Source organism: Sinocyclocheilus grahami, unplaced genomic scaffold (assembly GCF_001515645.1).
Source record: "Sinocyclocheilus grahami isolate Dianchi unplaced genomic scaffold, SAMN03320097.WGS_v1.1 scaffold4.1, whole genome shotgun sequence".
Classification (NCBI taxonomy): Eukaryota; Metazoa; Chordata; class Actinopteri; order Cypriniformes; family Cyprinidae; genus Sinocyclocheilus; species Sinocyclocheilus grahami.
The window spans coordinates 1,822,234-1,849,518 of record NW_015505183.1 but is presented as its reverse complement, the minus strand read 5'-3'; the positions used below and the strand labels follow the sequence as shown (position 1 = coordinate 1,849,518).

Below are 27,285 nucleotides of genomic sequence, written 5' to 3'. Positions count from 1 at the left end.
TTTCATTGCAAAAACACTTGAACGAGCTGTGTTCAACCAAGTCTCTGCCTTTCTCACACAGAACAACCTCCTTGACAGCAACCAGTCTGGTTTCAGAAGTGGACAGTCAACCGAGACTGCCTTGCTCTCAGTTGTTGAAGCCCTAAGACTGGCAAGAGCGGATTCCAAATCTTCAATACTTATCTTGCTGGATCTGTTCGCTGCTTTTGACACTGTTAACCACCTATTGGCAAAGGGCATCTCAGGAACCACACTCCAGTGGTTTGAGTCTTACCTATCAGATAGGTCCTTCAAAGTATCTTGGAGAGGTGAGGTGTCCAAGTCGCAACATCTAACTACTGGGGTTCCTCAGGGCTCAGTTCTTGGACCACTTCTCTTCTCTGTCTACATGGCATCATTAGGTTCTGTCATCCAGAAACATGGCTTTTCATACCACTGCTATGCTGATGTCACTCAACTCTACCTCTCATTCCATCAGAATGATCCAACGATAGCTGCTCGCATCTCAGCTTGTCTAACAGACATTTCTTACTGGACTATCACCTTCAACTCAACCTTGCCAAGACAGAACTGCTTGTGGTTCCAGCAAACCCATTGTTTCATCACAATTTCACCATCAGTTAGACAGCCAGAAACACTGGCTACCAATAGCTGCTCGCATAAAATTCAAGGCATTGATGTTGCCTACAAAACCACCACTGGCTCTGCACCCCTTTACCTAAATTAATTACTTCAGACTTATGTGCCCTCTAGAAGCTTGCATTCTGCAAGTGAACGTCGCTTTATTGTGCCATCCCAAAGAAGCACAAAATCACTTTTACAGACTTTTAAATTAAATGTTCCCTCCTGGTGGAATGACCTGCCCAACTCAATCCGAGCAGCTGAGTCCTTAGCGTTTTTAGGCTAAAAACACATCTCTTCCATCTTTATTTGACCCTGTAACTCAAGCACTCTCTATTCTAATTCTATTCTTTAAAAAAAAAACACTTGTCCCTTTTAGACTTGCACTCTATTCATTTGCTGCTTGTTTTCTTTAAAAAAAACAACAACTAACACTTGCTTTCTAATCTTTTTGTATTCTATCTGTTTTCTTTTCATTTATTATACAATTAACAAAAGCAAAAAAGACCTCTAACACTAGCTTGCTCTATTCTTTTTCTATACTATCTGTTTTCTTTTTATTTATTATATTATTTTAAAAACCCTTGCTACGTGTACTGCATTAAGCTAACTGAGACTTGTTGTAGCACTTGTATATCATTGCTCTTTTGTTGATTTTGGTTGCTTCCATTGTCCTCATTTGTAAGTCGCTTTGGATAAAAGCATCTGCTAAATGGCTAAATGTAAATGTAGATGTAACATGCTAAACGACAGCCCTAGTCATAATTTACTCACCCTCATGTTGTTACAAATCTTTAACTTACTTTCTTCGGCAGAACCGAAAAGAAGTTACTCTCATTCTTAAAAATATATTTTTTGTGTGTGTGTTCCAAAGAAGAAAGTCATAAAGGTTTGGAATGACCTGAGGGTGAGTAAATGATGACAGAATTTTCCAAATGATAATTCACCTAAAAAATTCTGTCACACTTGCATTATAATAAAAAAAATATATATATTTACAATATTTAAAAATTTACATATTTTTTCAGTACTATGAGTTCATGGCCATTAGTTTAACTTAAGGATTCAAGATTTAATCCTTAAATACCAAATAAATTACCAGCCACTGTTTTCAGTAATGTTTTTTTTATTTATTGGTTGATCTTTAACAAGACTATGACCCTGTTTACTGGCCTGTTAAATGGCTTTTTAAAATGAAAAAGATCCTCGTCTACACTTGAGTTTTCACAGCGTTTCAGAAACGTTCTCCTTCAACCGAAAACGCATGTCACATGACCATTCGTACAGGTACAACAATGAGCATGATGTTATTGTTTACACGGTCATCAAGGATACGCAGAGCGAATGTGGGCAGCCCTGCCATTGTTTTCAAAATCTCTTTTTTGGTCCGTTTAAACTGAAAGGCAACCCCAGAGTTTTCAAACTAAAACAGGGTCTGCAGCATTTTCGAAAGTCTCCGTTTTTGAGGGTCGAAAACTCCGGAGTAGTGTAAACAACAGGTGTAACCATAGCAAAAGTTATGCGTTTTAAAATGAAAACACACTAATGAAAATGTAGCCTTAGATATTCTTAAATAATCTTTAGCAAATCTCTAAAAGACCATCTTCCTTTCATGACATACATTATAATGTTGTGATGTTTTAATTCACTTGTAGCGTTTAGTGTCAGTGTACAATTTTAATATTGTCCATTTATCAGTATTCATCAGAACATGAATCATACCGATCACTTTTATGGTGCTTTCATAGTGCTTTTTTGTAAACTCCTTTTTGTAGTTCAGCTCAGGACATGGTCACTATGAACTAGTTTAAAACAACATGAGGGTGAGTAAATAATGACAAAATATTCAGTGCGTTTCCGTTGAGAAGCCCGTGGACTGACTCCAGAGATCTCGCCATGCCTTTCAAAAGCTAAACTTTAACTGTCACACAAAATGTCAATCATGTGTCACACTGATGGCTCCGAAACTCAGTCTGCTGTGTTTATCACTTTACTCGTGGACTCTGTGGCTCGTGTTTCCATGGCCGGAGTGCCTCTCAATGTCTGTGGACAAAAACAACTTCTAAACACTGAGGAGGCTCAAATGTATGCCGACAAGAAGGCACACAAACAGATAGTATTCGTATTTTATAAAGAGAGTTCGGCTATTGTGTTTGTTTACTAAGTTGATATAGAGTATGTCCACCTTTTGTGTGTGAAGGTGCATGTGTGATGCTTTAGCGAGTGTGTGTATGTTTGTGAATCTGAGTGTGTATGATGCAGGGAGAGTATATGTGTGAGGGGTTGTTCAGAGCACTGTTGTGTGTGCCCTGTGGGTACAGTGAAGCAGTGTGCGTGCGAGAGCAGCCAACTAAGAGGAATGGTGGAGAGCTTGCTCTATTTTTACAACTCTTATGTAACACACATATACACACAAGCTCACAATCTCATTCTTTTGCACACACACAAATTCTTACACTCTCCTTACAAATAAAAATACACATTTAAAATGTGCTGTAATATGGTTTGTATGTGTTTTTGCTATTTTTAATATGTATCTGCTAGTATTTAAGTGATTTAAAAAGGATTTTACCAAGTGTACACCACAAATAATGCTCTCTCACACTAATTTTTCTTGCAGAAAATAAGTAATCTATATATTACTGTAAAAAACTAGATCCATATCTGTAAAATAATCTGTGGCGAACATCAATATTTGCTGTTGGTATTCAGGCCTAACGGTGAAACATTAAAAGCAAAACCAAAGTGTCGGAGCCATGGCACAGTGGGTAGTGCAAATGTTCATGACAGTAAGAGCCATTGTTCTTGCAGGGATGCAGGTTTGAATCCAGACTGCCATATTCTGATCCAAATCCTGTTCTAAATTTTCTGTCTTGCCATTCACTATACTATAATTTTAAAGGCAAAGACTATAATAAAAATAAAATAGCAATGCTGCTGTGTTAAAGGGGCACACAGTAATTTTTGTTTATGTTGTGCAGGCTGCCATCTTTAGACTAGCAGATACATATAGTACTTTTTGAAAGGGTACTGCCCCAGTGACAGCATTTGTAAATTTTTTCACCTGAGAGTGTAGAGATGAAGAAAGTAGTATTTGTCACTTATATTTACCAAGGCTTCATTTATTTGATGAAAAATATAGTAAAACAGTAATATTGTGAAATATTATTACAATTTAAAAACTTTTTTAAACAAGTTTTTATTTGAATTTTTTTTTTAATTCTTATCATCAATTCTGAAAACAGTTGTGCTGCATAATATTTTTGTAAAAACTTTTATATTTATATTTTCAGTATTCTTTGATGAATAGAAAGCTCAAAATTACAATCGGAAATTACAATTACAATTTATTTGAAAAAGATTTAAAAAAGGTAAGTTTTACGGTCTTTTACTGTCACTTTTGGTCAATTTAATGTATCCTTGCTGAATAAAAGTATTAATTCCTTTCTTTCTTTAAAAAAAAAAAAAAGTACTAATACAGCGTGCACCTTCAATCAAGCAACAACAACAGAAGACATCTAAATCAGTCCAATATGTCTAAAAAAAAAAGCTCAGTTTCTTTATTTCCTCAACAAACAAATGTTTTCTGCTAGCAAATTCACCACCTTTTACATAAAAAAGAAGCATTTCTTCAACCGTTTCTCATCTACTCTCCCCTCCTCTTATAGCTGATTGACAAACTGTAATGAGCCCCCCTCATTGGGGAGGGGCCGGGGTCGAGGTCACCCCTCGAGAAGCACGTGCCCATTGCAGACTGAACCCCAAAAAGACGAGGGGGGGGATCTTAATTTAGAAACAGTCTTTTCTTTTTGTCCTATTTGGTGGCTTGTGTACAAAATGGTGTTCGTGAACCCAATAACCTTTGTTTTCAATGACAAATCAAGAGTGTTGCTGAGTAATTATAGAGATCCTGCAAACAGTTTCAGTACATAATTAATTTGTGCATCGATGTTTATATACATCAAAGGTGTCAGTCACAGGTTACACACTGATGGCAGGTGGAAAACTGGATTTAACATTTACAGGCCTAGGAGAATCTAGATCAACCTTTCTATATTTGAAAGGTATGACGAACGCCTTCGTCAGCCATCGTGCGTTAATGCATCTCTCTGACGCAGCAGCTACATAAATACTGCAAATCAACAAAAAAACATGACACGATAAAATATGAAAGTGGTAAGACAGAAAAACGAGGACAAAGGAGGATAAAAACCCTCCCTCTTGCCTTTCACTGTTAGCGGAACAACGGAACGCGGGATGGTGGAACGAAGAAAGTGACTAAGAGATAAAAGCGGAGGGTAAGAATGAGGAGTCACTGCGGAAATGCTGATGGGATGATGGTAAGGGGGAGCGAGAGATGGAGGAGAGAAGGAGCTGGGGATGGGGGAGGAGAGGAGAGGAGAACAGAGAAGATGTTGTTATCCTGTAGACAGACTGAGAGCCCTGGGGTCCGCTGGGAATGGGGAGGGAAGGAGGGGGTTCTTTCTTAAACAAGGAAGTAACAAACTGCTGAGGTGATCATGCGTACGTGTGCGCATTTCTCTCGTGTGTGTGTGTCCGCACTGCACTTCTCCACTCTACGGTTTGCCACAGGCAATAGAATTGTTACACTAGCTTCAGTCATTTCCTGTTCAGTCAAACCCAATTTTCCCAACTCGCCTGTCCCCACCCTCGGCTTCCTGTACTATCTTTGTCAGCACAGCCAAAGATGTAGCATGACGGCATGAAATACACCCTATATTTTTAGAAAACGAGCGTAGGGTATAGTGAAGCTTCCGCACGTTTGCAATGCCATGACCTAAAGACTCTGCCAGAGCAAGTGTTGCTGGGTATGAGACAAGGGTACGAAGAGGAGCGTGCTGGGAGCGTTTGATTGGCTGTGGATGTTGCTATCCCAGCCGTGATTGGACGATTCGGAAATCATGCTGCCGAAAGCAGAACCCTTTGAACTGTGAGACAGCAGCTGCATACACAGGTCTCTGTGCACGAAGGAAACAAGTGTGCACGTATGCAGCCTATGAAACCTTACACACTTGCGGTTTCATACTGTACTTACCCGTGATTAAAAGTAATGACGAACACACACATGCACAGATTCATAGTTGATTCGGTGTGAGTGTTCGGGTACGGACAAATGGAGTTTGCGTTATGCATGCATGGATGAACAGCCTACAGAGACGTTCCCGATTCTCGGTAGCCAATCGCAGTGCAGAAAACACAATTTGACGCTTCGGTCACGCACATGGGCCATGCTCTTCTTCATGCTTCTCTACCCAAACTCCTGCAGGGTCATGAAACACGGCCTAAAAATGGCATTTAGTAAATGCTGAAATATTGCTTAAAACTGCACATTTTGACATCAGTACAGGTGAGCAAGTTTCATACATTCAGGAGACATATTTGTAGATAAATATCTGTAAATATTACATATTTGTAGTTATGTCAAACTCTATAAAGTATTTTATTGTGTAGAAATAGCTAAAACCCTCTCATCTCTAAACTGATCCTTTTTAAAGAACCACCGCTTCAACAATGCATTTCCAGACAATTACACTTGGACTTCAAATAGTCTGTTCTGATCATCTGTTTTGATCAATGTTTCTCTTATTATTCGTAATTTGTAGGCTTTTTGAGAGGACTATGGTAGTTTTGTGCAGTAAAAGGTTATACCTTTCAGCCTGTATGTTTCTTGGCCATCTATAATTTATCACAATAAAAGGCTGTAAGTTCTTGCATGCAGTCTATTTTTTAAAACCTGGTCTATGTATACAAAAGCAATTTAAGATGAAGTGTCAAGTTAAAAACGCTTCAGCTTTAAAAAACGTGTCTTGAGACCTCTGCTTTGTGTTCCATTCTATTGCACTCTAACTGTTTTCTAACGCAAGAATGAATCTTATGCAAACACCCCCTAAGAAACACATCAGATCGGGTTGGGTAGTCATCGTCCTAAGCCAGTCTAATTATACAGAACATCCTTAAAGGGACAGTTTATTTAAAAAATAATTTTGCCATCATTTACTCACTCTTCCATTGATCCACATCCATATTTTTTATTCTGTGGAGCATAAATGAAGATATTTTGAAAAAGTATTTTTGTCCACACAATGAAAGTCAATATTATTTGGACCCCAATGTTCTTCAAAATATCTTCTTTTGTGTTCTGCAGAGTAAATAATGACAGATTTCAATGTTTCAGTGAACTACTCCTTTAAGATCAGCTAGTCAATTAGTTGTTCAGATAACCCACAGACTAGTCCAGGGGTCTCGAAACTGTCCTGGAGGGCCGGTGTCCTGCAGAGTTTAGCTCCAACTTGCCTCAACACACCTGCCTGGAAGTTTCTAGTATGCCTAATTAGTAGGGCTGGGCAATATGGGCAAAAATTCACATCTCGTTTTTTTTGGCCGATTTGCGATATACGATATACATATATCTCTGTATTTTAGTTTTTGTATTTGGATTTAAAAAATCTGTATTTAATATATACATATTTTACTTTCCGCCCAATGTTGTCCAACAAAACAATACATATTAAAGGCTATGAAAACAAATAAAGTGAATGTAACCATGCAAGCCTTTATACTATGTGCAAAAAAGGGTTAAATCACATTTCATTGTAACATTGTAACATTGCAATCTAAAAACAAAAATAAGGCTTTTAAAGCGAAGTTAAATTCACTAAACTAAAAATTTAAATAAATCGATATACGATATACATATATCTCTGTATTTTAGTTTTTGTATTTGGATTTAAAAAATCTGTATTTAATATATACATATTTTACTTTCCGCCCAATGTTGTCCAACAAAACAATACATATTAAAGGCTATGAAAACAAATAAAGTGAATGTAACCATGCAAGCCTTTATACTATGTGCAAAAAAGGGTTAAATCACATTTCATTGTAACATTGTAACATTGCAATCTAAAAACAAAAATAAGGCTTTTAAAGCGAAGTTAAATTCACTAAACTAAAAATTTAAATAAATGAGAACAAAAGCCCAGAGTTGTGTTAGGCTATTTTGATTACCCCACTACAGTCATTTTACAGTCAGTGCTATCATAAAAATAGACTTACTTGTAGGTTTAAAATTCTACATGTCACATTTATTGTTCAACTACAAATATTTCAGCGAATTTTAGTCAGAATTATTGCGCTCCTGTTTAATTGAGCTCTGTCTGTTTGGCGCTCATGCGCGCAGCGGCACTCGTTCACTGAAGTCTGTGAAGTTTAGCAGAGAATCCCAAAGCAGAAGGCTCATGCACGTCTGACAGAAAAATATAAATATTTCCATGGCTTTCTAACATTTACAGATGGATAATATAACTGTGAAATGTAAGTTATGTATTCAGGAAGACAGCACATCTCAAACACATTAAACAGAGCGAGTAGCCTAGTGTCTCTGTCAGCGGCACATGCAGCCTTTCTGTCAGAGCATATGACGGCCGAGCCGCTTAAACTAATATGCGAAACAAAACTATAAACTATGTCTTACCAGTTTTTAAAGGCCTTAATATGAAGCTTGTCACATGTTTAGAACAAATTGGATTATGCACTTTCTCCGCAGGAGCTCAGTCTGTGTCCTCCGCTATATTTTCAGATGCGCTCATATCAAACTACTGTATATCGATATAAACGGTATTGCCTCATATCGAATCGCTTATAAAGAAAATATTGATATATCGTACAAACTCGATATACCGCCCAGCCCTAATAATTAGCTGGTTCAGGTGAGTTTAATTAGGTTTGGAGCTAAACTCTGCAGGACACCGGCCCTCCAGGACCGACTTTGGAGACCCCTGGACTAGTCAGTTTTAAAAATATATATCCGTGCATACCTTGTATTCTTACAGGTAAAAGAAAGCAAAGCAAGGTAGATGTTTACATTCACATTTGAAGGCCATTTGAATGTTCACATTTGAAGGCCATTTCTGACAACTAACCCTGGCTCCTATGAGTAATTTTCTGCTCTTTACTTTCTGGGGCATTCTGGTTGACAGGGTGACGGTGTCCCGGGCGACTTTTTAAAGTTCAGACACCTTCAGAACATGATGTGAATTAGAGAGCTGTCACAGGACTGAACACTCAGGGTAATCATGTCAGCTCAAACCAATGATTTGACACATGAAAGATTCAAAGTAATAGAAAACCACTCCACCATCCTTAAAACCGCGCTCTGACTCAGGTTTTAGGGGCGTGCCATCAACTGGCAGATATACAGACATGCATTACTCATCCCCAAAGGGATTTTGTGCACATTCCAGGATGAAAACATAGAAACAAGAAAGTTATTAGAGGGCCTGACTGAACAAACCATATATGTCATATAAACTATTAAAGCAGAGACTGTAGTCCCACAGTCCAGCTGACAAAGGAGAAGTGTGTGCGCACTTCAGTTCCTCAGGGTCAGGCTTTATGAATGTTTCAGAGGAGTGACTCTTCCTCTCTTCTCTCTCTGTTTAAGGGTGACTGAACAAAGAGAGCCAAACAACAGCTTCATGCTGCAGCCACACTGTTACATCAGACAGATAGACAGACAGACAGATGGACAGACAGTTGGAATGATCAATGGAGAGACAGATAGATAGATAGATAGATAGATAGATAGATAGATAGATAGATAGATTCTGTAGATGTAATTATATTCTGGGTTTTTTGAGTCTCATGCTTAGTACTGTATCGCAGACAGACAGCAAGGTTGATTTATTCTCAAATGAGGACCTGAAGGACAACACAGACGGCAAATATCAGCTGTGTGTTCAATATTGGGACTGAAGGAATAGGTGACGCTTGCACTAATGCGCACACATACGCAACGTCTCTTTTCCTCTCATGGCTGAATTGGTCTCAGACACATTAACATGGCCTGTCTGAGGCTGTTCCGATTCCCGCGAGATCATCCTGACCATCCGGCACATACACTTGCACAGGGCAGTGTGAACACACAGATGCAGCCGTGTTTTAACCTCATGAGGTAGTTTGCTTTTGGACCACTGCATCTCACACCTAGGGGTCTTACTATGGACATCTGTGTGAGTGCATGCGTGTAGATGTGAGGGAAAAGGTGTGTTGGTTTACCTTGAGTGGGGTCATGGCTTTTCCAGAAGACTTTGAGAAGTTTCTCTAAGCTGAAGTTTTTAGGAAAGAAGACCATTCGCACTACTTCCGTGTGCCCTGTTAAACCTGGAGAGAACAGCACAAAAATAAGTTTGATCATGCACAAATAGTGCTGTGAAAATGTTCTTTGATTTTGCAGCCTACATTAAATTCAGGCTATTTAAAAGGAACATCAAGGATTTTAATTAATCTTTTTTTTTTTTTAAATATCATTCTTTCTTGTGTTAATTTAGTGAAGAACATTGTGGAAAACATTCCTGTTTAGGGATAAGGTTAAACAGATTTTTACCGTATGTCAGTTCTAACATGACTTATTTTGAATCTAGTGGTTAGGACAGCTGTTTGGTTGAATTTACACTTCAATTATAGGTCATCAGATTATATAAATAATGACATCAAATTTTGTTACAAATATTTCAATATTATTAAATTATTTTTCAAAAAATTATTTTACCAAACGATTATTCAACGATTATTACCAAACCTCATAAATGTAGCAATAGCAAAACACATACAATTTTATACAGCAATGATGCATCAATTTAATAAAAAGTGACCGTTAAGACATGTAAATATTGTTACAAAAGATTTCTATTTTAAATAAATGCTATTCTTTTGAAGCTTCTATTCATCAAAGAACCAAATAGCATCTAACAATGATTTCCGAAGGTTTATGTCACACTGAAGACTGGTGTAATCATGGCTGCTGAAAATTCAGCTATGCCTTCACAGATATAAATTAAATTTTAAAATACAATCAAATAGAAAACAGTTTTTTTAATTGTAATGATATTTCACAATATTACCGTTTTACTGTATTTTTGATCAAATAAATGCAGTAAGAGATTTCTTTCAAACACATAAAAAAAAACATCCCATCTTTTGAACCGTATTGTAAGTGTATGTGTTTGTATGTTTCATGTGGTTATGATGAAGATAAATTTCTCTCATCCAACTTTATGAGGTGCATCCTGAGATGCTAAGCTATACTGCAGAAGAGCCCACAAATGCTTAAACATTTAAAATGGTTTTGTAAACCAATTCAGAAACAATTTCAGGCACAATTTAAATTGGTCTACAAAACTACTTCCAAGAATTGAAGCATAAACCTTTAGAAGGTTTTTAAGATCATAAGATCCATTCTGTCAAATGTGTACAAACATTTAATAAACAATTGTGTAAAACTGTATCAGCATATGCATTTGCCGCTCTTAGACATAACAAAGCCTGTCTACATATTAACCCCAACACCTAACGCAATTCTGACTTCTCCATACTACACACTTAAAAGAGCCTGTGTGTGTGTGTGTGTGGAGAAAGCCAACCCTCGGCAGAGCTGCAGTCAGAATCTTCTCGCTGGGACCTGTTCAGAAACTGCAACATCACAGCTGCATCCCTCCCTCCATCTCATCTCTTCTGAACTGTCTGGCTACAAGTAGGTCATACAGAGGAAGGGGGGAGGGCTGCGGATCTGGGAGAGAGCAGTGCACTCTTGGTAGTTCACTGCAGATGAAGGGAATGTTTTGGTGAAGGCTGCAGCGAAGCACTAATCTGGGTACAGTGAAGCTGCTCTAGTGTTTGTGACTTACAGTTGGGAAAAGTGTCATCAGAGACCTCTGATATGGGAAGTGAACAAGCATGTAGCAGCGAAATGGTAGTGGGGAAAATGTATTTGGGCACGTGTCTATATGCATATCTGTATTTGATCGGCTGTGTTTGGGTGGCTGGGACTAACTTGAACACACGTCATGGTAGGTAGGGTTAGGTGTGAAGCCCCCAGCGTAGCCGACTTGTGTAGAGAACACACCAAGAATCCTCCAGAAGCGCCTCTCTGCTCCCCAAATTGGGACAGAAGCATAAAATAACAACAATTACAGGAACAACTCAAAAAGAGACGAAACTGAATATTTTGTCGGCTCCTCTATAAAGCCCTTCCTAACTATGTCTTTTTGACATCTTAATGCTACTGCTGATCCAAAATATTTTTACAAACTACAAAAATCAAATTCAGATACTGTTGATACTCTGTGACCCAATCAAAACAAAACCTTTTCCCCAAGACTCGTAAGGCACAAACAATTCTAAGGCAGCACTGCATGTAGATTACAGATCCACAATGCACTGTGACAAGCTCAGTGATTAGTATAAATAATATATTTGCATCTCAATTTTTTATCTTCATCTATTAATTGTATTCAGCATTTGTGTGTGCATATTTTTGTGCGTATTAGTGTATCACACATGAATCTCAACTGGAATCAACTGCAAGCTTTTGATGTTTTGTGTGAAATGCACTTATGCATGTTTGTGACCGTTGAGAAACGTGTGGCCTATGTGGAGCACTTACACTACAATTCAAAAGTTTGAGGTCAGTAAAAAAAAAAAATTTGAAAGAAAGAAATTAATAATTTTACTCAGCAAGGATACATTAACAAAAGATTCCTATTCCACACAAATGCTGTTCTTTTGAACATTCCATCAAAGAATCATGTAAAAAATGTAGCACAAAAATATTAAGCAGCACAACTGATTTAACACTGACACTGACTGTGTTAAGAAATGTTTCTTAAACACCAAATAGAATGCATAGCATATAATGATATCTGAAGAATTATGTGACACTGCAGAATTAACGCATTAACACATGCGATTAATTTTTTCAGTTTAACACATTCAAAGAGCTAGGGTTGTAGGCCTATAGGCCTGTAGCCTATATCAAGCGCAAAAGAAACTATGTCGTCAGTTAAGTAATGAAGTGACCAAAAAGGTGATTACAGCTGCCTTAAAACTGTGCATGCATGTAAGTATTTAGGTAAAGGTAAAGAGTTGTGAGAAAATACAATTAGACCCGTGTCATGTCCAGCAGCCAAACTAACCTTAACCCAGCTGCTGTGATGTCTGTTAATCAAAGTTTAGAATTTAGTGTTTGATAACTTTATGCAACTTCTGTATATTTCCTACTTGCTGAAGGGCACAAGTAGCTAAATATGACATTTATTATAATGGGTTTATGTGAAGATTGTTTTAAGTTCACTTAAATTTGAAGTTGTTATTTTTTAACATCTAATAAATGTTCAAATTGATAACTCTCAATTATACTGTAATGTTGAATGGCTATAATCAATGGTTACATATTAGGGGGGAAAACAATTTCATAGAGACATTAGTAGTATTGGTATCAGTGATACTCACCTTCAGTCATAAACATGATGACATTAAACAAATATTAAAAATATACTGTCTTTATGTTGTTTCTACATTAATTTGAAGATTGAATGTGAAATTATTGCATATAAAAGGACTGTATATTTAAACACTTAAAAAAAAAGTGATTAATTAGTTTTTTGTATTATATTGACAACACTATTTAAAATAGATTAAAACAGAAAAGTTATTTTAATTCGTAATATTTCACAGTATCACTATTTTTATTGTATTTTTGACCAAATGTAGCCTTGGTGAGCATAAGAGACTTCATTCAAAGAGATCACCCTAAACATTTGAATGCTATTGTATGAGGTTCCATTTCAGTTAGGATGCTAGGTGGTTGTCTATTTAGGCAGCTCACTAGGTCTTGGAACAAAACTACTATGTTTGGATACTGACATTTCAACTGAATCATTTAAATGTGCTTTTAGCCACATTTTTATTGGCACTTGACAAAAAGAAGTCAAGAGGAGAGATGGAGAAATGAGATTGGAACATAACCCAGGCTGGACTCCAACCCTGGTCTCCCATGAGCCACTACTCTGACACAAGTGGTACTTTAGGAAGCAATACATTAATTGCATCCAAAGAAGTCTGGAATATGATCTTCTCCAAACTCACCAAACATGATAATCTCCAAGCCGTCAGGAAACGGCTCCACTGTGGGGTTCTTATTAGCTGCGTGCTTTGCTGCAGAAACAGAGAAAGACAGCAATAGAAATGTTCTGTTATCAATGGGGTGTACGTATGCACGAGGTGGCGCTGTTCCAGATGGTGGGACTGTCAGACTGGGTTCTGTGGCGAGGATTACTGCAGATTTGCCTGGTCTGCTCAGGCTAAGCTGAATCAGTGCTGCTGTTTCTGCAGTGGGAGACACTTAGCAGATTACACTGCTGAACCTCCCCCCACCCAACACAAACACACACACACACACACACACATCTATAAACCATCCAGAGAAGGTCACAAACCATGAGTGATGCAAATGCATTGGAAGGAGACATCAGCTCTCTGAAAGCCCTGAGGAACAACCTGCAGTGGATTAGGCCACAAGGAAGAAAAAGGGTGGACAAACAAAATGTTTCCTGAGTTGGATGGATGAGGCCAACTATGCCATACTGGAATTAGAGCAGTAAAGAGGAAGAGAAAAGGAGCACAGATGTGGGGAGGATTAGAGCTAAGGAGTCTGAAGTGATTTACCACCTAAATCTTCAGGCAGCAAAGGATAGTGGTTTACACACAGTGTACTAATATTAGCATATGGATGAAGAAATGTGTCATGGCCCCACAAAAAAACACAGACAATAGTGCATTTAGGGCAATATGCACCTCATTCCCCCTTTAATCTCCATAAAGTTTAAACAGTATACGATTATGATGACCTTAATACTGAAAATCTGTCCATTACCAATTGCAAAAGCTTGGTATGAAAGTTAGCCTAGCGTATCAAAGTATTCAACTTTGGCACGTAACATATCCTGCACTGCTTGTGCTTTGGACATGAATGATGCCTCAAATATTGTGCCTTGCTAAGGAGAGGTATGCTATTACTTTCCTAAGCAATTAGACTTCTGATTTTATCCTGACGGACATAAATGGACTAACCTCGAAGGAGGGACCTGAGCCATATCTAGAAACCAGAATACAATAGAAACTTGGAGATGGGCTCTTTTGATTTAGGTTAGTAAGCAACCACCCAGAACACCCTAGCAATTCACCTAGCATTAGCATTTTGCAAGGGCAAGCATCTCTCATTTTGTTCAGAATACATAAATGCATGGATGTACAAAAAAAAAATCACTAGTCAACTAAATGGAGTTCCAGAACAATTAGGCTGGTTTTGGATTCATATGACCCCGATCAGATACTTTATTCATAGATTTTTGCATTCAAGAACAGCTAGATAGCACAATGAAATGTAACAAAATGTAGCATTTTTAAAAGTTGGACTATTTTTAATTTAAAAACAGGCCCTGTTTACATTTTTCATTAAGGTTACGCTAAATACAAGTATAGAAGGCATCTAAAACATTTTGAGGTGGACGAAAACGCATTCAACTGGATGGTTTTCATAGCTTAGACGCTCATGTGGTCGATTGTGTCCAAACAGCCAAAAAGACCACACTACTTTCTGTAAAAAACAAGTGAATCAAATTTGTTTCAAATCAGCTCCATTGTAACAAAACCATCACTTTAAAAAAAATCATTTTAATTTGTTTCCTTTCCCAATCACTTGTAATCCCATAACATAAGTTTGTTCAGTCAACAGTATTTGTGATGTAGAGTGTGAAGAAATAAGAGGGAAGTGTCACAAGGAAATCTAAACAGCACTGGTCACAGGAGGCGCATTTGAAACGGTTAAAAACAGTTTAAGTCTCGGCTGACCACTTGTGATTGGATCACTGAAATCACACCTTAATACCAGGTGAAAGCAAGGCCAGTGTCTTAAAAATGCAACACTTATGACAAGATGCTTAAGTAAAAAAAAGCAGAGTAAGGCGTGACACAATAGACAAAAATGTAATGCTGTCTGTTACAGCAGTGCTTTAAAAGGAACTTGAAAGTAACTTCCTGAGAGGGTTTTACCATGCAGAAATTGTATTATTCACAAGCAGTGTGAAGAGTACACTGGTCAGAATTAAAGCACAAAGTGCATTTGGTTTCTTTTGCAAAACTTTAACCTGTTTTGCACATTGACCACAACAAAGAACGCTGCTTAACATACAAGGAAATGAGATGACAAGCAAACAACTGAGAGACAAAGACACCCAGGCAGACAAAAGCCATGCTACCAAATCAAGATAAAAAGAGCAGCTTGTTTTGTCACCTTGACAAGCAAAGCTTCCTTTATTCTTGTCGGGGTGAAGACTTGTGCATTAAATATACACACACACACACACACACACACACACCCCTCTGCAGTCACATTTGCCAAATCTCACAATGTTCGAACAGACCACCTGGCACTGACCTGCCAGCCAAGCGCACAATGATGCCATTTCTAATTTCTGCGAGGGAGGATCTGAAAAGAAAAGAAAAGAAAAACACACTTTCCAAATAAAGGTGAGAAATGGAGGATAAATGAATTTTGGAGTGAGTGATGAAGACAGGAATGGGCAGAGGAATAAAAGAGAGCGATGCGCAACAGATTAGAGCGGCGGAAACATGGAGCTACGCGTTTTTTTTCTTTCATTCCTTCGTGCCTTTTGGCAGCAGATGAACACACAGCCACTCCATCCAGTGAAGAGTGAAAAAAATAATGTAACAAACAAACTGGAATAAAGTGAACCCGGCCAAGAACACGCCAACACAACCAACATCCACAAAAGCTCTGGCACCACAAACCTAGTGTTTTCTCTCTCTACCACTCTCCAACTTCCTCCCTTCACCTTCCCATAATGCCTTTCTCTCTCTCTCCCTGTTCTATCTATCTCTCTCTCACACACCAACCACAGCAGTGGGTATTTCTCCCGAGGAGCTCTGGCATGGGTCCAGGAGGTGCCAGTCTGCCTCCTTTAACAGTGCCCTGTGACTGTGCCAAAAGACGCCTTCGCCAACACCACAACACCTTACCAACCACTCCGCCGAAAAAAGGACAGCGAAGACAAAAGGAAAAAAAGAGGAAAAAAATTAAGCGAGGCAAAGGAAGGCAGGAAAGCACAAAAGAACCAGAAGAGGACTTTTTTATGGAGCGACGAGATTGGTAAAAAGACTTTTCTTCTCCGAAACTTTGGCTAAAATGGACCTAATATAGGGTGAATTGTGTTCCGACAAACCGAAGAAAAAGCAATAGCCTTGTTAAATTTCAGAAATCGCAACACTATTCCTCAGGGCTCAGGGTATTGCTTTTTTTTTATTATTATTTAATTTGAAGTTTGCCCGTCCATCATCATGGCACTGGAATGACCCTTCACAATCCCTCAAAACAACAACTTTCTCATGACCCAAGGACCTGACGTTAACTTGGACTATTACAGCACATGTTTCTGATGTCAATGCTGCCAACACTTTTTAAGACTTAAGGATTACACGGCTCTAAAACTTGCCCTCTATAACATGGACATATAAATCAATTGTGACTGGTTGGATGCATATCACTGGCTTTGGGTCTAGGGCTTTATTTTGCTTTGTGGCACCTTAGCCATCTTTGCATTCAACATTCAAGACATGGATGGTGAATTTCCGAAACGTAAACTCCATCAGATCTTATTTGCCAAATTCGGACAACTCAAAGTTGCCAAAGTTTCAATAAAGAATCTAGAATTGGTAAACTGATCGGAAGCAACATTTTTAACCAATTGGAAATGATTTCACTATTTGTAATCCCACTTAAATCAATTATAAACACAACTATTAGGTGAAATATTGATTCACCTGATTACATATCAATCTAACCATATTTTCTTGAGGGTAAATCATGTCTCTTGCTTCAAGCGTGACTATATAAACAAATCTACTGTGGAGAAAAGGTCTATACTGTGTGTAGGCCTACCTGCTGAGTTTATGACTCTAAATATGAAGGAAAAATAAAATAAATCGCAGTATGAAAGTGTCTTAAACCATCCAGTCTTCACGTTCTTGTTAAACAATGCACATTCATGACCGTTTCTGTTGGACTGCACCACACCACCTCATGCTGGGTCAACTTGAATCAGCTGAGACACTGGAGTCACCGACAAGTTCAAGTGCCTGTATGTCCCCTGGAGGCGACTGCTGATGCATTCATACCATACTTTCTATTCAAACCTGTATCCAAGCAACCAATTCCGGTTGCTATGGTGAAGGCTGGCCCCCCTCATTGCTACAGTTTGCAAGATAGTGCACGTAATCTGTGGAACACCTCCAGCATTCTGATGCCCGAGACAAAACATAAGCTAACCGATACAATTGTAGAAAAACAGTATTTTCAGACCCTAACAAATGTCAACTTTCTGAATTACTTGAAGCAAAAAGATGGGTTTTTATACAATAGGTGTATAAAAATATTCACAGGTGCACTGATGAACATGGCTTTGCTCAGCAAGACCTGAATGAGTCCATAATATATTTGTTCTAAAAAAAAAAGGAAAGCTCATGACTTATAGTGAAAGTTGAGTAGAATATTGTAGGTTTGGAATCTCGCCTACTAACACAAAGGTTACGGTTAGGAACGGGAAGCTCAGGATCTGGAGAGATACTTTGATTACAGTTTTACTCGTCACCACTGTGCCCTTGAGCAAAGCTCTTAACTACAGCCTGTTAACAGCGAACTGAGCCTCCTATTTGTGTATTCTATGTTGCTTTGGATAAAAAGCATCTGCTAAATACTTCTGTGTGGAGGGTGATGGAAAACTAATAGCAGTCACCCAGTCACTCTTTACAGAACTTGTTTCTTCTCCAAGGTCAGATGAAATTGCTCTATAAATGGCAATGAGGTAGAATGCACATCATTTCAGAGGATATACACACAATGAAAGAATAAATTCCCAAAATACGGCCTATTTGAATTACAAGTAATGCTAATGATACAGACACAACTGACACGACTGAACATAACTAAAATTACCCATATTATCCATTAACTTAAATTTAATTTAAGTAATAAATTAAAATCCTAAACATGTATTTTTCCATTAAATTTCAAGCTATTCCTCAAGCTGCTCTGCTCTCAAACTACAATACTAAAAATGTAAAAGTAAAATAATAAACATCAAACATCAACAGCTAATGAAATGCATATTGGATACATCACATTTAAATACACTGCTAATAGAGACATTTAAATAGAGAGGTGTGACTGTGGTGATGACATTAGTAAATTTTCTCGGGCTCTTCTGGGCTGAAACTGTGCCAGCATGGCAACAGCAGGTAGGGTTTGATCATCCTTCCCAGAACCCTGTTCCACCCCCCATGGATGCAGAGGCCCGGAAGCTTCCGCCATGCCGTGACAGCGAGCTGCTTCGACAGAAGGGCCGGGAATGCGTGACAGGGCGGGGCTTTCATGCGCATAATGCACAGATGGGCCCCTGGACACTGCTACGACACCAGAACTCCCAAGATGCATCAGGCCAGCAAAACTGTCATGGTTATATCTGAAGGCACTAGGGATGTAACGATTTGTAACGATAACGGTTTGACGATAAATCGTGATAAAATTCCTCACGGTTTGTATTACCGTTTCATCTTTTAATTGTCATTAAAACCGTATTAGATTACCGCAATTTGAACAACTCACGATAAATAAATACTGTCCAGCATAAAGCACAGTTTTAAGTAACAGTCTCACGTGCGCACAGCAGCAGAGTAGTTTTGTTTTGAGTGAAAACAGGGCGGAAAAGCTGGGAGGTTTTAAAAGAGTGTTAAGGGAATTATACAAATGAATATATGAATTAATTAATTATATGAATGTACCTCTGAAGGTTCTGACTGTCTTCAGAAACGATTCGATGGCATTTTGTTTTCATCTTCGCTCCATGTAATACCTAAAGGAAGTCTTCTTAATTCGTCACCACTGTGCCCTTGAGCAAAGCTCTTAACTACAGCCTGTTAACAGCGAACTGAGCCTCCTATTTGTGTATTCTATGTTGCTTTGGATAAAAAGCATCTGCTAAATACTTCTGTGTGGAGGGTGATGGAAAACTAATAGCAGTCACCCAGTCACTCTTTACAGAACTTGTTTCTTCTCCAAGGTCAGATGAAATTGCTCTATAAATGGCAATGAGGTAGAATGCACATCATTTCAGAGGATATACACACAATGAAAGAATAAATTCCCAAAATACGGCCTATTTGAATTACAAGTAATGCTAATGATACAGACACAACTGACACGACTGAACATAACTAAAATTACCCATATTATCCATTAACTTAAATTTAATTTAAGTAATAAATTAAAATCCTAAACATGTATTTTTCCATTAAATTTCAAGCTATTCCTCAAGCTGCTCTGCTCTCAAACTACAATACTAAAAATGTAAAAGTAAAATAATAAACATCAAACATCAACAGCTAATGAAATGCATATTGGATACATCACATTTAAATACACTGCTAATAGAGACATTTAAATAGAGAGGTGTGACTGTGGTGATGACATTAGTAAATTTTCTCGGGCTCTTCTGGGCTGAAACTGTGCCAGCATGGCAACAGCAGGTAGGGTTTGATCATCCTTCCCAGAACCCTGTTCCACCCCCCATGGATGCAGAGGCCCGGAAGCTTCCGCCATGCCGTGACAGCGAGCTGCTTCGACAGAAGGGCCGGGAATGCGTGACAGGGCGGGGCTTTCATGCGCATAATGCACAGATGGGCCCCTGGACACTGCTACGACACCAGAACTCCCAAGATGCATCAGGCCAGCAAAACTGTCATGGTTATATCTGAAGGCACTAGGGATGTAACGATTTGTAACGATAACGGTTTGACGATAAATCGTGATAAAATTCCTCACGGTTTGTATTACCGTTTCATCTTTTAATTGTCATTAAAACCGTATTAGATTACCGCAATTTGAACAACTCACGATAAATAAATACTGTCCAGCATAAAGCACAGTTTTAAGTAACAGTCTCACGTGCGCACAGCAGCAGAGTAGTTTTGTTTTGAGTGAAAACAGGGCGGAAAAGCTGGGAGGTTTTAAAAGAGTGTTAAGGGAATTATACAAATGAATATATGAATGAATTAATTATATGAATGTACCTCTGAAGGTTCTGACTGTCTTCAGAAACGATTCGATGGCATTTTGTTTTCATCTTCGCTCCATGTAATACCTAAAGGAAGTCTTCTTAATCGCAATACTGCTTTGTCCACGGAGGTTACGGGAAACAGCTCTAATTCAGTTTTTCCATTAGTGTCACCTGCTGTCAGCGAGTGGATTTACAGAGACGTATATTTGCATTCATCCTGTGTGCAGTTTCTGTCTGGCCAAAAACGGACCGAATTTGCATGCCCTGAATGTGGATTCTACACATTTAAACAATTCAGATAAGTTATCTAGAATTATTTATGGAGCAGATAAAATACATATAATCATTTATTAATCAATTATAATTTTGACTTTTATCTTTCCTTTATTTAAAGGCTGAAATGTGAGGTTTACCTTTTTATGAAACTTTTTCAAAGCTTTATTTGAACATTTACATTAGATATTTCAACATATTTTAAACTGTTGTCAGTCAAGTTGTCATTTAAAATCCGGACATCATTGGTAATGTTATTGTTTTAGTGATTATGCAAACAAAAACTCCTTTTATTTGTTGTTTGTTGATTTTTAAATATAAAACTTGGTGAAGTGATTTACTTTTTTAACATCTCCAGCACATTTTAACAATACCGTGATAATACTGACAACCGTGATAATTTTGGTCACTATAACCGTGATAAGAAATTTTCATACCGTTACATCCCTAGAAGGCACAGAATCGCCTGGTTTATTGTTTGCTGGTGATTACATACATTTATTTATTTACAGTAGGGAACTCCATTTTTGGAATAAGGGCAGAGAGTGCCTAGTTTTACTCTAAAAAAAGACTCAAGTAAGCCAAGGACTGATGCATTTTTATGATCCTTTTCATCTAACCATAGCAGACATGTAAAAGAAGTGAATGTGGGCTTCGCTAACACACTAAATGTTATAGTCCTCAACAGTTTTAATGCTTGTCCTCATCAGAGCATCTCAGGCTAATGATTAAACATTTGACATCACTGAGAATCACACTGACCATCCAAAAGAGTCAGTTGATTTTAGTCACTATGCTAATGAAAAACATATTTGTTGTTTGCCTTTATAAAACTATGCTACAGTAATCAAAGTAATCAATTATTTTGGTTAGTATTGTTACTGGGTCAATTGTACAATTCAGTGACTTTTATGTCCCCAAATTACAAATTATGCCATTTATTATGTTACTAATGAGATAATTTCACTAGAAATTCTTTAGAGAAGACTTTATTTATAGAGCATGTTAGAGAAGACTTTATAATGCTGCACCCTTTTTGACAATTTTACCCATTTTAATCAATTCAAAATTTGAGTTTGTGCTAAATGAATACTGATAGCAAAGTAGGTTTGAGTTACTGTTCATCTTGTCATATCATTATAAATGGCCTACAATGAATATATATAGAATATATATTCTATACCCAGATTTTACTTTCAAACAATATTTTAAAGACAATGTTGTTAATGTGATGAATCACATGATCTGATATATATTTAAATGTTATTTACATATTTGTTGTTTGCCTTTATAAAACTATGCTACAGTAATCAAAGTAATCAATTATTTTGGTTAGTATTGTTACTGGGTCAATTGTACAATTCAGTGACTTTTATGTCCCCAAATTACAAATTATGCCATTTATTATGTTACTAATGAGATAATTTCACTAGAAATTCTTTAGAGAAGACTTTATTTATAGAGCATGTTAGAGAAGACTTTATAATGCTGCACCCTTTTTGACAATTTTACCCATTTTAATCAATTCAAAATTTGAGTTTGTGCTAAATTAATACTGATAGCAAAGTAGGTTTGAGTTACTGTTCATCTTGTCATATCATTATAAATGGCCTACAATGAATAAATAAATCCATTTATATATATTCTATACCCAGATTTTACTTTCAAACAATATTTTAAAGACAATGTTGTTAATGTGATGAATCACATGATCTGATATATATTTAAATGTTATTTAAAACTTTAAATACCATATATTACTGTTAATTTTTGTGTGTTTTTTTACACTCAGTTATGGCATCAATATGAAACAGACAAATTATATTAAATAACTTATTTTTCAAAAACATTATCACTAATGTGCTATCAAATAAGATTGGGTGACAATGTCTCAGTTAATGCAAGTTGTGACCATTTTTATAAGATTATTAGGCTATTATGTCATTTGTCCAAAAAACCTGTTCTGTTATGACAAAAAAAATAACGTTTCAAAGCCCAAAACGCACCAAATTGTAGAAATGACCCCGTCACAATACAACTGTGGTAGCTTATCTCGTCTCATCAGATCAGCTATACAAACTTACAGAGCTTTAAAGATTCTTACGGTGTATGAATAAGATTCTATTTGAATTTATTGTGATATTAGTAACTACACGTGTTATTTCACGAGAGGCAGAATTTACCTGCCACGAACATTTTCTCTTCCCTGCCCTTCAGAGAGCGCTCTTTGGTGGGCAAAACGCTCTCGTTTGCCATATTGAGCTGAGCGACTGTCACGCGCAGACCGAGCTGCATTACGATGAGGATGATGATGATGATGCCCGCGTGCAAAAATAAACATTTCCACGCGGGCGCCATGGAGCTGGAGGAGGAGTGAGGGGACGGCCTCGCCCACCTCATGAATATTCATCAAGTGCTTCGCCAGATGAATATTAACTAGCCAGAGGTTAATGTGACTTTGCCACAAAAGCCCCCCGTGCGGTATGTGCGGGAAAGAAATTAAATTAAAATAAATATCCACATTAAGATAGCAGTTCGGCATGCAAATGAGTTTCCAGCACCCCCGTCACTACGTCTGCCGGCATAGCAAAACTGAGCATCTGTGTGCTGTCGTAGAGGAGCGCGGCTGCATACATTAAAATTAGCATCTGGAATCCATTCATCATGATTATTGCTATTTCTGTGCATGCAAATACTTGCATTATATCTTTCCATTGCAGTGGTGGCTTTATTCAGTGGCAACTGTCAAAATAAAGGCACTGCCTCTAAACCTCCTCATTTAATTCAAGACAGCTTCATGAAAAAGCAGAAATTGTGTCAATTCAGGTCATCATCCAACATTAAATTCACTGTACTATGTAGGCATGTACTGATGCTGTGCTTCACCCTTCAAGTCAAATTTATTCGCTGCACTGAAATATTAAAGAAGGTTAACACGTAGACCAACAGTGATCCACAGAATCCCATAAACTTTAAGATTCGCAGCTGTAATGTCAGCAAGTGTGGACTGTCTTTTCTGCGTTTGGATTGCAGATACTCCTCGACAGCGCTCTGTTCATTTCAACCATATTTTTAGAAGACAGACACACATCCATCCATATGTATTGTGTAAGCATTGCACCATGCATGTTCAGACTAGAAGGATGAAAGAAAGACAAAAAGCTGTCTGTTTAGTTGTTATTTGTTATTTTCACTTTTAAGATTGTAGCCACTTATCTGAGAAAAGGAGTAGGTTTGGTGTCACCTAGAGGTGTTGAGGGCAGAAAGAGAGGCTTTGAAATTGCTTTGCAAATGAGATATAATTACCAAATGCACGCTGACATGAGTAGCAGTGCTAAAACAAAACCCGAGGAGGAAAACACTGGTTCATGGAAGCTGTGAGAAGCTGTGAAACAGATATACTGATGGTTAAATACTGAGAAAGGTGAAATGATGTCAGGTTATATGTATATATAGGTATAGGAATTTTGGAATGTCAAAATACTGTAGATTGCATTAATCTTTATGCATTCAATCAAGAAATCTCTCTTTCTGTGGTTTTGTATTTGCGATTCTTTTCCTAAGGTCTGTGAACTCAGAGTGGGTGGCGGGATGCTGAACTGGTGTTTCTGTAAATGGCAACAAAACTGTTGTTAGATGGCTCATGGATTGAAGAAAAAAAAAGATGAGGTCTCTCAAAAAGAATGAGGGGGGAGATGTGCAGCTATTCATTCTCCTTGTTACCATTAGAGGGCCATTAACATCTGATCGTTTACATTTACGCTCTTGGCAGATGCTGCTCGTACCAGCTAGAGGTTCAAATCACCGGATTCTGAATATGCAGGAGGGATTTTGTTAATGACAGATTACAGTAGGTTGAGAACGAGAGAGAGAGAGAAGGTGATATAGGTAGGTATTCAAAGAGAGAAAAGGTGAGTGCAAGTGATAAATAGATTAATGGGATGAGTTAATCAGAGATTAATTAAGGACATTTCTGAAGGGATTGGCCTAGTGCTTTTGGCACCAGGTTTGACAGGTTAGTTTTAAACATTGATTTGTTTCGTCTAGGCATCTATGCCACCGTTAAGAGTCTTGTTAAGCTTTGACTGCTTAAGGCATACACACATTTCTTTCTGATTAACATGAGAAAGAAAAGAGGCAGTCGACTGTTGGGTATTTTAACATAATTATGGCTTTGCTGGTCTCACTCGAGTGAGATGCTTAATTAAAATAATAAATCGCGATTTTGCGTCACCACAAAGAAATCCTTTTTTTCCTTTCCCCACTCACTCACTCAGAAATATATTATCAGTGTGTCCGTGAAGGTCACACTGCAACCGCTGTGTCCAATTCAGGGCCCCACATCCACCCAATCCCACTTCAGGATTAGCTGGTGAACTCGTTAACAGGTTAGCAGATATCATCCCCTCCCCCTCGACCCTTGCTGTTTTTACCCCGGAGCAGCCTTGAGTAAGACACTCTTACCCCACATGGGATGGTCAGATTACAGTTTCCCCATAATCCCGTTCGCACAGACTACAGAGACATGTTTCAATCTCTGCACTACGTTTCTTTCTCTGTGTATGTTTGCATCGCTCAAATGTGCCCCATAAAGCAGACACAAGGTTTTTGGCAAGAATAAGTGATATTCCAAACTGCATGGTGTGAATTTTCAGTCTGAAGGGCACCTCAAGCAGCATAAGAAACAAGTGTGCATTAATTCATCACTTCACAGGAAGTGGACAGGGAAACTTACCTTCTACTTTTACTCTGTAAGGATACATTAAATTGATAAAAAGTGACGGTAAAGACTTACACTTTTACAAATGTAAATTTCAAATATTTTATTTCTAATAAATACTGTTCTTTTAAACTTTCTATTTCTCAAAGAATTCCGAAAAAAATGGATCACGGTTTCCAGAAAAATATCAAGCAGCATAAGCATTTTGGTGATCATTTTATGAAATGTTTCTTGAGCAACAAATCAGAATGAGAATTCAGCTTGGTCACCACAGAAATAACATTACATTTATATTAAAATATTATATACATATTAATATATTACATTCTATATTCATATTTACAAAATATCTTAAAGTTGTTTTGTAAATATTAATATACAATGTAATAGTTATTTTAAATTTAAGTTATTTTAAATTTTAATAATATTTCACAACACTGTATTGCAATAACAATTATACATTTGAATCTGTCCTTTAGTTCCATTCCAGTGGGCATCATTATATTAGGGCAAATCCACGCACACCTCCTCACTCTCCCTCTTCTCTTGTCTTCCTGGCCCACCTGTCTTTCCTCCCACCCCTTCCTATTTCTCGTCCCGTTGGAGCTCCTCTCTCACCTGAAGCCTTGTTTGGCATCCTGTGCTGGGATTACGTTTAATCTGGACATGTGCCGCTGGCCTCCCTCATAGTCATCCTTTTCCACCCTGCTCTTGTGCAGAAATCTGTGGCTATATGCTTTTAATGTCTCCTATAGGGCTTTCCCTGTGAACAAGATTTACAATGAAAAAATGGGAAGTACTGTGAGGATGCCATGATATGCATAAACAATATTTATAAAATAATACAGCCAAATTCACAATAGAATTTTTATATGATTTACTTTTATATTTATATTAGTTTAATATGATTTAATCTGTTACATCGAGCACAATACATAGTACATACATACATAGCCTATATATATATATATATATATATAAATATATATATGTAATGTACATTACTTATGTTTTTGTTTTTAAAGTCTCTTATACTCACCAATCCTTCATTTATTTGATCGAAAGTACAGTAAAAAGCAGTAATATTGTGAAATATTATAACAATTTAAAATAACTCTTTTCTATTTTAATATAAATGTAATTTATTCCTGTGATGACAAAGCTAAATTTTTAACAGCCATTACTCCAGTTTTCAGTGTCACATGACCCTTCAGAAATCATTCTAATATGCTGATTTGGTGCTCAAAAACATTTCTTATTATTATCTACAGTTGTGCTGCTTAATATGTTTGAGGAAACCATGAAACTTTTTAAATAAAACATTTTACATTTTATAATACAGTATATATTATAAAATTTGTGTATTTATACATTTATCAAATGTAAAATAAATATTACACTAATTTTTATTGATAAAATATAAAATGCAAATTGCTAAAAAATTTAAAATATATAAATAAAATAAAATAAAAACAAAATCCACCTCTCAATCCCAGAATCCAGGGCACCACTGATTGTCTAAAATCATGTGAATGCATTGAAAAGAAATAAGAGAAGAAAGCGATTAGAAACAATATAGAGAGAATAGAAGCAGTATTCTCTGCTGTATTGTGATTATATCATGCAAGAGGCCAGAGTCTGAAGAGAGACCTGATGAGAGACTTGATTTATTGAAATCAAAAT

General features: G+C 37.3%; 1 protein-coding gene across 2 annotated transcripts in view; it reads right to left on the bottom strand.

Annotated features, from left to right (window-relative positions):
- The window catches only part of LOC107582536 (mitochondrial peptide methionine sulfoxide reductase-like), a 41,166-nt gene extending 17,872 nt beyond the window's left edge, over positions 1-23,294 (bottom strand). For both annotated transcript variants that reach the window (XM_016268437.1, XM_016268444.1), the window contains exons 1-4: positions 23,066-23,294; positions 13,567-13,635; positions 11,474-11,569; positions 9,700-9,804 (exon numbers count right to left, since the gene is read on the bottom strand). In XM_016268437.1, the coding sequence (XP_016123923.1) occupies positions 9,700-9,804; positions 11,474-11,569; positions 13,567-13,635; positions 23,066-23,282 (487 nt within the window). In that variant the 5' untranslated portion in view covers positions 23,283-23,294. The remainder of the gene's footprint in view (positions 1-9,699; positions 9,805-11,473; positions 11,570-13,566; positions 13,636-23,065) is intronic.
- Positions 23,295-27,285: the final 3,991 nt, after the last annotated feature.